Consider the following 12,345-nt stretch of genomic DNA (forward strand, 5'->3'; position numbering starts at 1 on the left):
TGCGAAACACAGTATTTCCCTGACAATCCAGAGAACTGGAAGTTCTAAGCAACAAAAGAAAAAAGAAAGAAGGGAAGAAAGATAGAAGGAGAGAGAAGAAAAGCTTTGGGTTCATTGCAGTATCAAGTCCTCATTTGACAGGAGCATGTGCTACGTGTTGGAGGTGATAGAACAGAAAGGAGGGGCATGGGAAGAGGGGAAGGCTGGCGGATCTGGGATATGAGTGATAGAGCAATGGATGTGATAGAGCAGATGATAGAGTGGATGATAGAGTGATAGAACAGAGAGGAGGGGCATGGGAAGAGGGGAAGGCTGGCGGATCTGGGATGCGGGTGGACAGAAGTAGGTGCTGAAAAGATGGTTTCTGGAGCAGTGACAATGAAGGAAAGATCTCGGAAAAAGTCACAGAGAGAAGAGGCAGAGCAGGGACTTTGAAGCTGTCAGTCTGGAGGACGTCATGAAGAACGTAGAAAAGACTAGAAATGCAACAGAAAGGAAGAGGAGGGAGACCTAGAATGCACAGGAATTGCTTCTTGGTCAGGTATGGAAGGGCAAGGAAAGTCAGCTCCTAACAAAGTGGTGAGATGGTAATCCAGGCGACAGAAGACACAGAGGTGCTGTGCACAGACCAGCAGGAGGAGACAGAAGGAGAAAAACACAGCCAACGAGCCAGCAGTATGCAGGAGGCTGCTGGCAGTGTTCTGCAGATGGACTGGGTGGAAATACACTCACCCTTCTTTATGTGGGAGTGCCCGGAAGGTTACCTGCAGAGGCTGCTTGGGGCCTGCCTGCCATTCACGCAGGGACTGCTGGGAGTCCACGTAAGAAACTCCTTCTAGGAGCACTCAAGACTATTGGCATCCATGCTCACCAGGCCCGAACAATAGAACTTACCACAAAGAGGTGAGAGCCGTTGATAAGAAAACTTTATTGGACATCTTGGACTAACTTTGCTCTTAAGTCTCTGTATGATCAAACTCTTGGAGCAGATAGCTAGACTTTTAATCTTTCCTAAGTTAAAAGTAAACATTTCAGATTTTCTTTCTTTCTCTCTTCTTCCCTCATATTTCTTCTCTTACCCATCCCTATTCCCTTTTTTTTCTCCTTTCATTTCATCCTGCCTTTCTTGAATCTTGTTTTATTTTGGGTGCTCATTGTTGGCCTACTGGAGGAGTTACTGTCACCAGGACAACAATTTTTCTCTCCAATGTTTATTTTTTGTGTATTTGTTTGCTTATTTATATAGTTGTTTTGTGGTACTGGGAATCAAATCCTTCTTTCAACTCTTAATATTCATGTATCCTAGTGTGGATGTCATGGCTGAGGGACCACCTTGAACCTTTCAAAGCACAAACCACGGATTTGCATTTTGACCTCATTATCATTGTTTCAAACTTTCTACTTCATTCTTTGTAGTAGTTTCAACTGCTGCTCATAAATCTCTTGGTAACTGCATAGGCTCCTGTGGCGAGTCCTGGCATTGTGGTTAGTCATTTAATACTTAATACAAAGGCTCCAATAGGTGTCATGCATCCAGGGACGCTGGGAGGGGACATGCTCCCCAAGAGTACCTTTTACCCTGTGTTTGCCCGTGGTCAAGAGAAGAGGTGAGGACGAGGTAAATACATGCAGGGACCAACAGAGAGGACAGACCTTTCCCCCCTCCCCCCCCAACAACCAGTTTAAAGCAAAAGTACCTACCTTTATTGTCACAGTCTAAGATTTCAGTCATATATATATATGCACACACATTCACTGTACATAATATATTCACTATAACATATATATGTATATATACACATATAAGTATATTTACTCAATATACATATATATGCATACACAGTTTATATATATATATATACATATATATATATATATATATATATATATATATATATATATATGTACACACACACACACACACACATACATATTCACCTGTTTGGAGAAAGCATAAACTCTTGGTGGAAAGGCTTGCAGGTTTGGGTAATGAGGTAAAGGAAGTATTACATTTCAGCAAGAAGCAAATCTCTGGACTGCCAAAACATTTATTCCCAAGTCAGACTTCCTTGTGCTGCTAGAGGTGTGGCCTTGGTGTGTCTGTTCAGACTGGGGGGCATGGCTGGGTGTGTGTGGGGGTGGGGGTGAACTGAAAGAGATTTCATCCAAGTGTAATCCAGAAGGCTTTTCTTGTTAAATTATATTTTTTGAGGAAAATCCACCCCTGGTACATTTTGCAAACTTGCTCTCTCCAGCCACTCTTGACTGGCATTCTATTTTTGCCGGAAACCTATGATTTACAGTCAGCCTGGTTGCCCTCTTGCCTAGAAAGGCAAGAGAAAGAACCGGGCCGGCCGTCCCCAGGCTCCACAGGTAGAAGCTAAAGGCTGGAGTTTCCTCTCCGCAGCAAGGCTCACTCCAGCTGTGTCTCTCTGCCGTTGTCTCCCCTCACTCCCCCTTCTGCCATTCATCCAGCTCTGAGCAACAGCCCAGCTGCTGCGTCTGCCGGGAGGGGCTGCCAAGTGCCCTGCCTACTGGCTCTTCCAGAGTCCCTGCCATTCCATCCACAAACACATCCACACACGCGCTGCTGTCTCAATCACACGCGGAGACACAGGAGCATGCGAACACATTCCTTCCTGCCTTCCCTCTGTCTCAGCCCTTGACTTCTACAGTCCATGGAAGATTTCTGGACAGACGCTCTTGATCTAGCAGGGTAAGATTTGTTCTGATTTGTCTCTTGTCTGTAGCTCGAGCCTGGGGGAGAAAGCGACTTACCTTTCTGGTGGGTATCTGTATCCTGGCTGGGAGAAGAGGATTTGCTGATTTTTAAACTGGGGCATCTGTGTAGCTCCCTTTTCTTCTAGCACTTGTAGGATTCTCTGTGCCATTTCGATAGGATTTGGCAAGCTCAGATTTTTAAAGAGCCCCAGGAAGTGCTTTTGCATGTGTTTTTCAAAAGGCATTTGAAAAATTGAAAGTGTGATTTACAGAAACTAAATCATCGGTAAAAATCAAATTGCTCTGGAAAGTAATGGTGGCTGGCCGTAAAGAGAAATATCCGCGATTCACCTAATGTGTTTTTAACTCTTTCGCTGCTCCGATCTACAGTTAATGATGTTTAACTTGATCTTGGCTGTGTATTTCACCAGCTCATCGGCTTATTACCCCAAATGCTGTTTTTCTAAGAATTGATAAAATGTGCACTAAGTATAAAATATTTTCAAAATGTTTCCATTAGTAACAACCTTGACATTTATATCTTCTGTGAACATTTTGTCAGGTACATTTTCAGGTGTCTGGGGTGACAATTAGGGGCCTATTATGCTGGGACAAAGGAAGTTTATTTTTGAAAAGTATCATCTAGCCAAGATTAGGGATTATGATAAACTTATCAAATCTTTTGTCTTATTAATAGGTGCAAGTGTGTGGATGCGCTGGTGTACCTCTGAGTAGCTTTTAGTTCAGTTGAGTTCAAAACTTTTCTTTCTTTTTTTTTTCTTTCATTTGGATGTTTAATGCTGCCTGTAGTACCCAAATGAGGTTGGAAGTTTCAGCTGTAGGATTAAAGATCTGGAAATACAGAAGCATATTTTAAAAGTTGCGGGGTGGACAGAGAGTGGAAAAGAATCTGCCCAAAGCTTGGGCGGCAGACCCGAGGTTCTGTTTTTGTAGGGAAAGGTCACATTTTATATCCACTTTTCTCGAGTTCTGGTTGCATAACCTGTAGACCGCTCAAACACCCCTGTGTGCCTAACCAGAGGTTTTTCTGAATCATCCTTCACATGAGAATTTCTAAAGGGAGTAAGGAAGGTACTGTGGTCCAACCTAAATAGAAAAGCCGGGACTAAGACAATCCCAGCAGGCTGTGGTTGGAAGAGGGGCTACTTGGGAGCAGTTTTATTTTTTCAACAGATGAGGAAACCAGTCTGACGGCACTGTCCTGAACAGCTTTTCCTAGGCATCTCCCCTACCCCACACCTCCACCCCGCACCCCTCCCCTCGGATCCTGGGCCATTATATATAGCTGTCTGTGGCCAGCTGCGGATGCAGCCGCAAACCCGTCCTCTCCAGGGCCATCCCAAGTCCCCAGGACCGATCTGTAACCAAGGAACAGAGGAGAGAGAGAGAGAGAGAGAGAGAGAGAGAGACAGACAGACAGACAGACAGACAGACACAGACACACAGAGACAGAGAGACAGAGACAGAGAGAAACAGAGACAGAGACAGAGAGACAGAGACAGAGAGACAGAGACAGAGAGGGGGGAGAGAAAGAGAGAGGGGGAGAGAAAGAGAGAGGGGGAGAGAAAGAGAGAGGGGAGAGCAGAAAGAGGGGGGAGAGAGAAACACAGCCACAACAGGCAGCACATGCGCAAAAGCCAGCCTCTGGCTTAGTCTTCCACTTCGGTAAACTGAGGCTTCCCTAGACCACCTGTAGGAAACGCTCTCTTCCCTATTCCCACCCCCCCGACCCCTCTGGGGGGGACGGGGAGGGCAGGGCTGTCCATCGCCTGGTGAAATTCAGCCTCTGTCCCAAAGCGTGATAAGGAGAACCGGTGAAGTAGAGCAAAAGTCGTTCCTTGGGAATCTTCTCGAAATAATAAAATAATACAATAGTACAAACAACCCAAGGTGGTGGTGCCGGGGTGGGGGGAAGGGAGGGATGTTTAAACCCTAAAGTCAGTGTTGGGGAGGGGGGTCGATGCCGATGAGCAGCTGGGGAACGGGGGTCCCTCCCGTTGGAGTCCCAGACATGGCAGGGACTTGGCTGAGCTCAGGGCGCGTGCTCCCCGCTTCCCCTCGGGCTGCGCGCTGGGGTCAAACCACAGGGCTCCCCATCAGCCTGCGCCCCCCCCCCCCCGCATGGGGCAGGGACCAGTCCCGGGGGGGAGACGGGGGGGGGGACACACATCATCGCACCGCCTCTAACCCCCCCTCCCCGGCTGTGCTCTCTCTCTCTCTCCAGGTGGCCCGTGGGCTGCTGAGCCCTGCGCGCGGGGCGGGGAGAGGCGCGGCGGGGCGCGCGTGCGACGGGGCCCCGCGGCGACGGACCATGACTATGACCCTCCACACCAAAGCTTCGGGAATGGCCCTGCTGCACCAGATCCAAGGCAGCGAGCTGGAGCCCCTCAACCGCCCGCAGCTCAAGATGTCCCTGGAGCGGCCCCTGGGCGACCTCTCCTACGTGGACGGCGGCGGCAAGCCCGCGGTGTTCAACTACCCGGAGGGCGCCGCCGCCGCGTATGAGTTCAACGCCGCGGCCGCCTCCGCGCCTTCGGTCTACGGCCAGGCCAGCCTCACCTACGGCCCCGGGTCCGAGGCGGCGGCGGCGGCCGCGGCGGCGGCGTTCGGAGCCAACGGCCTGGGGGGCTTCCCCCAGCTCAACAGCGTGTCTCCCAGCCCCCTGATGCTGCTGCACCCGCCGCCGCAGCTCTCGCCCTTCCTGCACCCGCACGGCCAGCAGATGCCCTACTACCTGGACAACGAGCCGAGCGGCTACGCGGGGCGCGAGCCGGGCCCGCCCGCCTTCTACAGGTACCGCGCGCGCGTGTGCCACGTCGGGGCGGGGTGGTGCGTGTGTGTGGGAGGGCCGGGCTCTGCGGGGTGCGGGGGGGCCCGCCAGGGGTAGGTCTCACGGCTCAGAGGTGTGGGAGCTCCCCCTCCCCCGCTTCCCACCCCGGGGGTCATGGGAGGGGGGACCCGATCGTCCTCCACTCCCGACCGCGGCCCCGGCGCACCTGGCGGGCTCCGGCAACCTGCGTGGGCAAGTGTGGCGGCGTGGGGAAGAAAAGCCCACCCCGGGGGAGTCTGGGGGTCACCCTCCAGGGGCCTGTTGAACAGATCGATGATGGCGGCCTCGTGGCCGGGCCGTCCGTGCCGCCCGGCCGCGCTGGTGGACGGCTTACCCCGCGTCGCGTCCACAGCTGCGCACGGGAACTCTACGGCGGGACGGGGCGGGGTCGAGGGGGGTTCTTTGGGGGAAGCCAAACCGTTCGATCGATCGATCACCCACCCACGGCCACCGCCCCCTGCCCACTGTCCCTACGCCCTCTCCCCCCGCCCCCCACCTCCACCTCCTGGCTCCGGGTGGAACCTGGCGCGATCATCGGAGGAAGAAAAGCTTCCCAGAGCGCGAATGGGGCCCCGGCGAAGTTGCTGATCTCGGAGCCTCGGCCCGACTCCTGCTGGCCTGGCCGGCTGGTGAGCTTCCGACGCGGCACGTGCAGGCAGCAGGCACCGGGGGCCGTCCAGCGCCTCCTGCCAGCCGGGCCACACAGCTGGGCTACACACCGGGCTCACTGCGCGGGGCAGGGCCCGCAGGGCCGGGCGGGAGCTGCGTGGCTGCTGCTCCCAGACAGACAGACAGACAGACAGACAGACAGGGAACTCTTCATCACCCCAGGGGTGAAGTTCACTGGGACCTGCATTTTCAGTGGCCCGGGTTCGGTTGGCCTCTTCCCGGAGTCTTCCTCTTGGCCCTGCGGGGAGGGCTTGGTTGGGGGCAGGGGGTAGGGCCAGGGCGATGGAGCCCTGTGTCTCTTCCATGCCTGCGTGCCTGGCTCTGCGGAGACACTGACTGTCTGTTGGGCTGGCTGAAGGCCTCAGGGTGCCACATGGGTGCTGAATTAGATCCTTCCCAACTGTACATTGGCACCTGCTATTGCTTCCTGCCCTCGCCCTGACCTGCCTGTGCCCTGCAAGCGGGGGGCGGTTTTCCTGCTCAGGATATTTATAGCAGAAGACACAGGGCGAAGGGGGCCGTTTGGACACTGAAGGCAGGCCCTCGGGGCATCCCTGCACAAACCTTCTTTAGAGGACCCTGGTATAAGAGCTAACAGCCAAGCAGAATTGTTGTTGGAAAGATAAAAAAAAAATGGACAAAACTTTTAGAAGTCGGCAGATCCAAATGAATTTCAGGGTTAAACTGTAAAGAGAGAGAACAAAATTCTTCTGCCTACCTTTAAAAAAATTTTTTTTTAAATCATGGGAACAAAATATAGCGATTAAGTCTAATTCACACAGTGTCTTGAAGCTCTCCGGTGTGGAGCCAGGCATTGGTAGAATGTGAGTTCTACCACCTCATGGTGGACTCCCCCAAATTATTTTTTTCCCATTTAATTTTCAGTTCTTTTATTGCAAATTAATGGCACTGAATTTCAATGGGCACTAATGAGACTGCTCCTTGGCGGATTATTTACTGCCTTGCTAATAATTACAAAGTGAGCACGGTCAAATAAAGAGAAGATCATATTTTATTCAGAACTGTTCATCCGCCCTGTGTTAAGCAATAGCACCATGATATGCCCTTGTCTTAAACTTTTTGCATTAAATGGTCCTGAGATACTTTGAGAATAAATGCATGGTGACAAAGAACTTTCAAAAGTAAATGCAACACACACACACACAGAATTTCCATATGGAAATTTAGTTTTAGTCTGCCTTTTTCGTCTATGGTTTATTTTTTTTATTAACTTCCTTTACTCTTTGGTTTGAATTCTGCCTCTTATTACTCAGGGAGGAAGAGGGTTTGTATACAAACATTTCAAGTAAATACATATTATTGCAACATTTTTCCTTCTCAGTTCTCCTGTTGGAATAACTCTTGATTTATAAAACACACACACACACACACACACACACACAAATTGGCTCTTTTCAAAATGTTTGCTCTCGTCAAGTAGTTCTCAAAAGTTTTGGGGTAGAAAGCTGTATTTTCAAAGGGCTTTGTATGGCCCCAAAGAAGAAGAAGTGAGTTCAGAACATTTTTTTTTTTTAAGGATAAAACAGAAAAGAAATAGGGCAGAGTAGTTAGTAAGTGTAAGATTTTTTACCGCTCCCCACTCCCCGAAAATTCATTTGAATTTTACATGCTTATGCACTCTGATTGCATGTGAAATGTGTTTCTTCCTGTGAGTTAGGGTCAGAGAAGTTTGGAAAATCCTGTCCTACCATGTTGCCTTCAGTAGGAAACAAAAAGTTCCGGCAAGTGGCTGGTTTTATCTACACGGAATAAAAGCTGATCACACTGTCTTGATTTTACTTTTTCTTTATGTAGTCAGCTGGTGTCTTTAGGTAGGTAGGCCAAGCGTTACAATGTTTGATTCTTAAGTTTTCCCTCTGCAGTATGGCAATGTTGGGTAGGTTGTCTGCGCTCATATGGTAGTCAGAAACTTCATGTGCTGTTTGCATTATTTAGCATTAAGACACGGGGCGCACAATATGTAGCCGCATATCTGTGGGAAGAAAATGCACAAGGAAAAGTGCTCAGGGCATATAGTGCAAAAAGTTGTGGCCTATCCTAATGTCTTGTTACGAAGACATAATCAGGAAGCTGTGATTTTGCAAGATGTGTCTTACCTAAGAATTTTGAGGTGAGAGTTTTCCTCTTTAGCGTTCAAACAACTTAAGAGATTTTGAATAATAAAGGCGTTGAATAAAGCTAAAGATGAAACACTTGTTTTAAACCAAGTGTTTAACAATTCAAATTAGGTGTTTAAAGTTTTTTTTTTCAGACTTCAGTATTTCTAAGGACTGAATATTGTCCATGTTTAAAGAAAAAAAAAAAGAACTTGGCAAATGAGTAACACAAACCTTTTAAATCAAAGTCAGTGTCCTGGTAATTTGGATACTGTATATCTGTGTGTTTTGGATGTCTAGTTTGTCCTGGTGGTCATTACAAACCAGTTTTTGACATTGAACCAAAGGCTCTAGGAAGAGATTTGAGTGGCTAATATTCCAAGTTTCTAATATTTTTCCCCTTGTACTCAGATGATGTTCTAGCCGTCTTGCTCTCTGCTCTTCCGTTTTCCAGTCATTTAAATTGTTTCTGATTACCTGCTACTTTGTGCTGATCTAAGAATAGTCTGAGCAGCCGCGTTTGCCTGAGGAACGAGTGAATGTTCGGATGAAGCCGAGCATCTCCACTCTCTACTTTGTCCTTACTCCGTGTGGCTTGTGCCTGTCTCGCAGAAAGCCCCCGAGATAATAGCCACATATTCTAATCTTTCTCACACTCTGTTAATTTGGATCCGGGGCTATGATTGTTTGTGCCTATATTTACCCTATGACATTTATAATTTGACAAAATCCAGGGTGAGAGTTTTAGATTTCTTATACATGGAAGGATATAAAAGATGGGTACCAGAAATTGCCAATGGCCAGAATGTGAGCTAGCAGAGAAGATGGTCAGAAGATGTCAGGCTTCTCATGAAGGGTGACAAAATAGTAATTTTGTCAAGTGAGGTTTGTGTAAGTGATAGTCGTACTTCAGTTGATATATATATGAATATATATATATATATATACATATATATATTTACTACTTTATCCACTGTTGATATTTTTAAAATTACTTTACCATGTTACTATTTTTTTGGATGCTAAGAGTGGTCAAGAGTTTTTCTAAGAGTACAGAGTGAGAAGAGTAATTTGTAATGTCTTTCTTGAGAAGCCAAATCTAGGTAAAAATCTTTATTACCATCTGCAACTTTTGTTTATAGCCTGGCTACCATAAAGAATATTTACGTTCTAGAGGCATTTTTAGAGTGTAAAAAGCCAGACTGTGTCAAACAATTTCCGACATAAGGAAATACATGAATCCGATTTTCTCATCCACACTGGACACATTCTTCTTGTGACTTCTTTATTATTTTTAAGGTAAGTCTAGGAGATCTCAGTTGAGAGCAGCAGCCAGAATCTAGGAGACTTTAAATACAGAGGAACAATTTACTCTTTCACATGAACACTGTGTTTCCTTTGCTTATCAAGAAGCAGAAAACAGGGTGGCCACACGTGTTTAGGACTAAAATGTATCTTCCAGAAAAAGATGCTGCATAAATCTAAAATACATAGCCACTTGCTTTCAAGCTAACTGGGTTTCATAGAAAGGAGTTTGTTCATCAAAGTTATTGAGGAATTTACTGTTATATTTTCAGCTCTTCTAGTGAATTGGTGGGTAATACCATTAAAAAAATAGTCTGAACTATTCCTCTGCCATTTCTAAAACATCATTCCTTGCTCTGGCCTCTGAAACTTGGGGACTTTCATGGGTTGGCAGTTAAGGGACATTTCTTTCCCACAGTTGCTGAGTTCTGTACCTGGAGGATATGATTAGGGATTATAAGCATAGTTTTGCCTTAATCAATCATGATTTGATTACATGTATTTTTTTTTTAGATCCCATTAAAACATAAAGGGGAGGAAAAATAACTATTTTGGTCTCAAACTGCCAAAATGATAATTTAGTAAAATAGTAATTTTAAATAACTTTATTAAATAAAAAAGGATATGATAGCCACTAGCAAGGAATACAGTGGTATGTGGTGGTCAGTCATGGTTATGTTGATGATGGTGATGGCCATGGTAATGGTGGTGGTGGTGGTGATGGCATGAAATACTGGGTTCAGTTTGGGTAGGATGTGTTTCTGGATGTAGATTATACAGCTTGGAGACATTATCTTACACAGAAATGGAAATCTTTTAATGTGCTTGACTTAATAAATATCATTTAACGTTCTAAAAATTCCAAGTGATGTTATTATCAATAATGTCAATGCCATAAACCTATTAAGTACTCAGAGTTATTACACAGAAAATTCACACTAGAAACCCCAGTTGAACCTGACATTTTTTCTCTCTCTTCTAAAGTTTTTAGAAAGACAAATTGTGTCACTCGTTTGTTCTTCTAACATTTTCTACTTTAATTAAATGGGTCTGACTTAATAAAGTAGCAGACATCATTGTCCTATAAAATCTTACTTACTGGGGTTTCTGTATATTAGATTTGGAAAAAAAAACTGAACTTTTCTTAAAATGAGTAACATTTGTTAAGCAATGTTCAAGACTAGATACATTCAAATGAGCCCTTGAAAAATCTTATTTTTATTTAATTAATTTATTTTTGGTGCTGGTATGAAGGCTTGAACTCCGGGCCTGTGAGCTGTCTGTGAACTTGTTTCTTTGCTCAAAGGCTAGTGCTCCACCACAAGAGCCACAACTACACTTTTGACTTCTTGCTGGTTAATTGGAGATAAAAGTCTCATGGACTTTTCTGCCTGGGTTGGCTTCAAACTATGATGCTCAGATCTCAGCCTCCTGTATAGCTAGGATTACAGGTTGGCAGCTGGAGATTTTATATCTGCCTGTCTGTCTGTCTGCCTGTCTGTTGAGAAAAAGACAGAGACAGAGAGAGTAAGTGAGCTCCTCTCGGTCTTCCCTTCTTCCCCCTCCCCCAAGCACGATGAATTTAGGGCCCCAGAGCTTAACCCTGTGTGCCTGGCCACTACTCCCTAGCAGTTTTCTTAGCTCCTTTACTTATGGATAGGTGTTGAATTTCTTTGAAGGCATTGAGAGCAAAAGAGCATTTTCTCCTTAACTTCCCAAGCAAATGATGGTACAAATAATCATGTGTGCATTGGGATACTTATTATCTCTGCAACCTTTTTAATTTCGGGTCTACTCTCATATTTTCTTGTTTCCTTTGCTTTATTATCTAACCACTGAAAACTTCAAACTCCCTTTAAACCCTTTCTGGCTCTTGTCAGCTCTCAAACTTTTTTTTTTTTTTTCTGTTTTAGGTTTCCCATCTGCTTATTCTCAGACTTGTTTTTTCCATCTACCTTTTTCTAGTTTATTTCTTCATTGATGTATTTCATCTGTTATTTTAATGAAATTTGTAGCAAGACTCAAGAATTCCCACTAATATGAGAAAGCTAGTTGTGTAAGAATGTGCTTTGGGGCAGGCACTGGTGGCTCATGCCTGTAATCCCAGTTACTCACAACAATGAGGTCTGAGGATTGTGGTTAGAAGCCAGCCGAGACAGGAAAGCCCACGAGAATCTTATCTCCAGTTAACCATCAAAAAGCCAGAAATGAAGCTGTGGCTCTGTGGTAGAGCACTAGCCTTAAGCAAAAAAAAAAAAAAAAGCTTAAGAACAGTGCCCAGGTCCTAAGTTCAAGTCCTAGGACCAGCACAAAAAAAAAAAAAAAAAGAAAGAAAGAAAGAAAAAGAAAAGAATGTATATGCTTATGGATTGTTGCTATTAACAATATTTGAGTCTCTCAAAGAAACATATAGGATTTTTAGGGCTCATTTGAATCTGCCAATAACAGTGGCATTAAAAGTTTCAGAAATGATATTTTTTCTTTAAGAACAGAAACTTGAAGCAAACAAAACCAGGAACAATTTCCACTTAATGGAATTGCTTGGGCAGTTCACTCTCTTGTTTGGCACCTGAGTGGCTCTTTGAGAGCACACAGGACATAAAATACATTTTTTTTGTTTTCCCAGAAAATCTAATAGTGAGCCATGTAATAGCTTGGAAATTTTGTGTTGCAAATGGGTGA

General features: G+C 45.7%; 1 protein-coding gene across 2 annotated transcripts in view; it reads left to right on the forward strand.

Annotated features, from left to right (window-relative positions):
• Positions 1-4,972: 4,972 nt before the first annotated feature.
• Esr1 (estrogen receptor 1) overlaps positions 4,973-12,345 on the forward strand; it is a 230,648-nt gene continuing 223,275 nt past the window's right edge. For both annotated transcript variants that reach the window (XM_042670625.1, XM_042670703.1), the window contains exon 1: positions 4,973-5,535. In XM_042670625.1, the coding sequence (XP_042526559.1) occupies positions 5,054-5,535 (482 nt within the window). In that variant the 5' untranslated portion in view covers positions 4,973-5,053. The remainder of the gene's footprint in view (positions 5,536-12,345) is intronic.

This window comes from Dipodomys spectabilis, unplaced genomic scaffold (assembly GCF_019054845.1).
Source record: "Dipodomys spectabilis isolate Male_0828 unplaced genomic scaffold, ASM1905484v1 ptg000001l, whole genome shotgun sequence".
Taxonomy (NCBI): Eukaryota; Metazoa; Chordata; class Mammalia; order Rodentia; family Heteromyidae; genus Dipodomys; species Dipodomys spectabilis.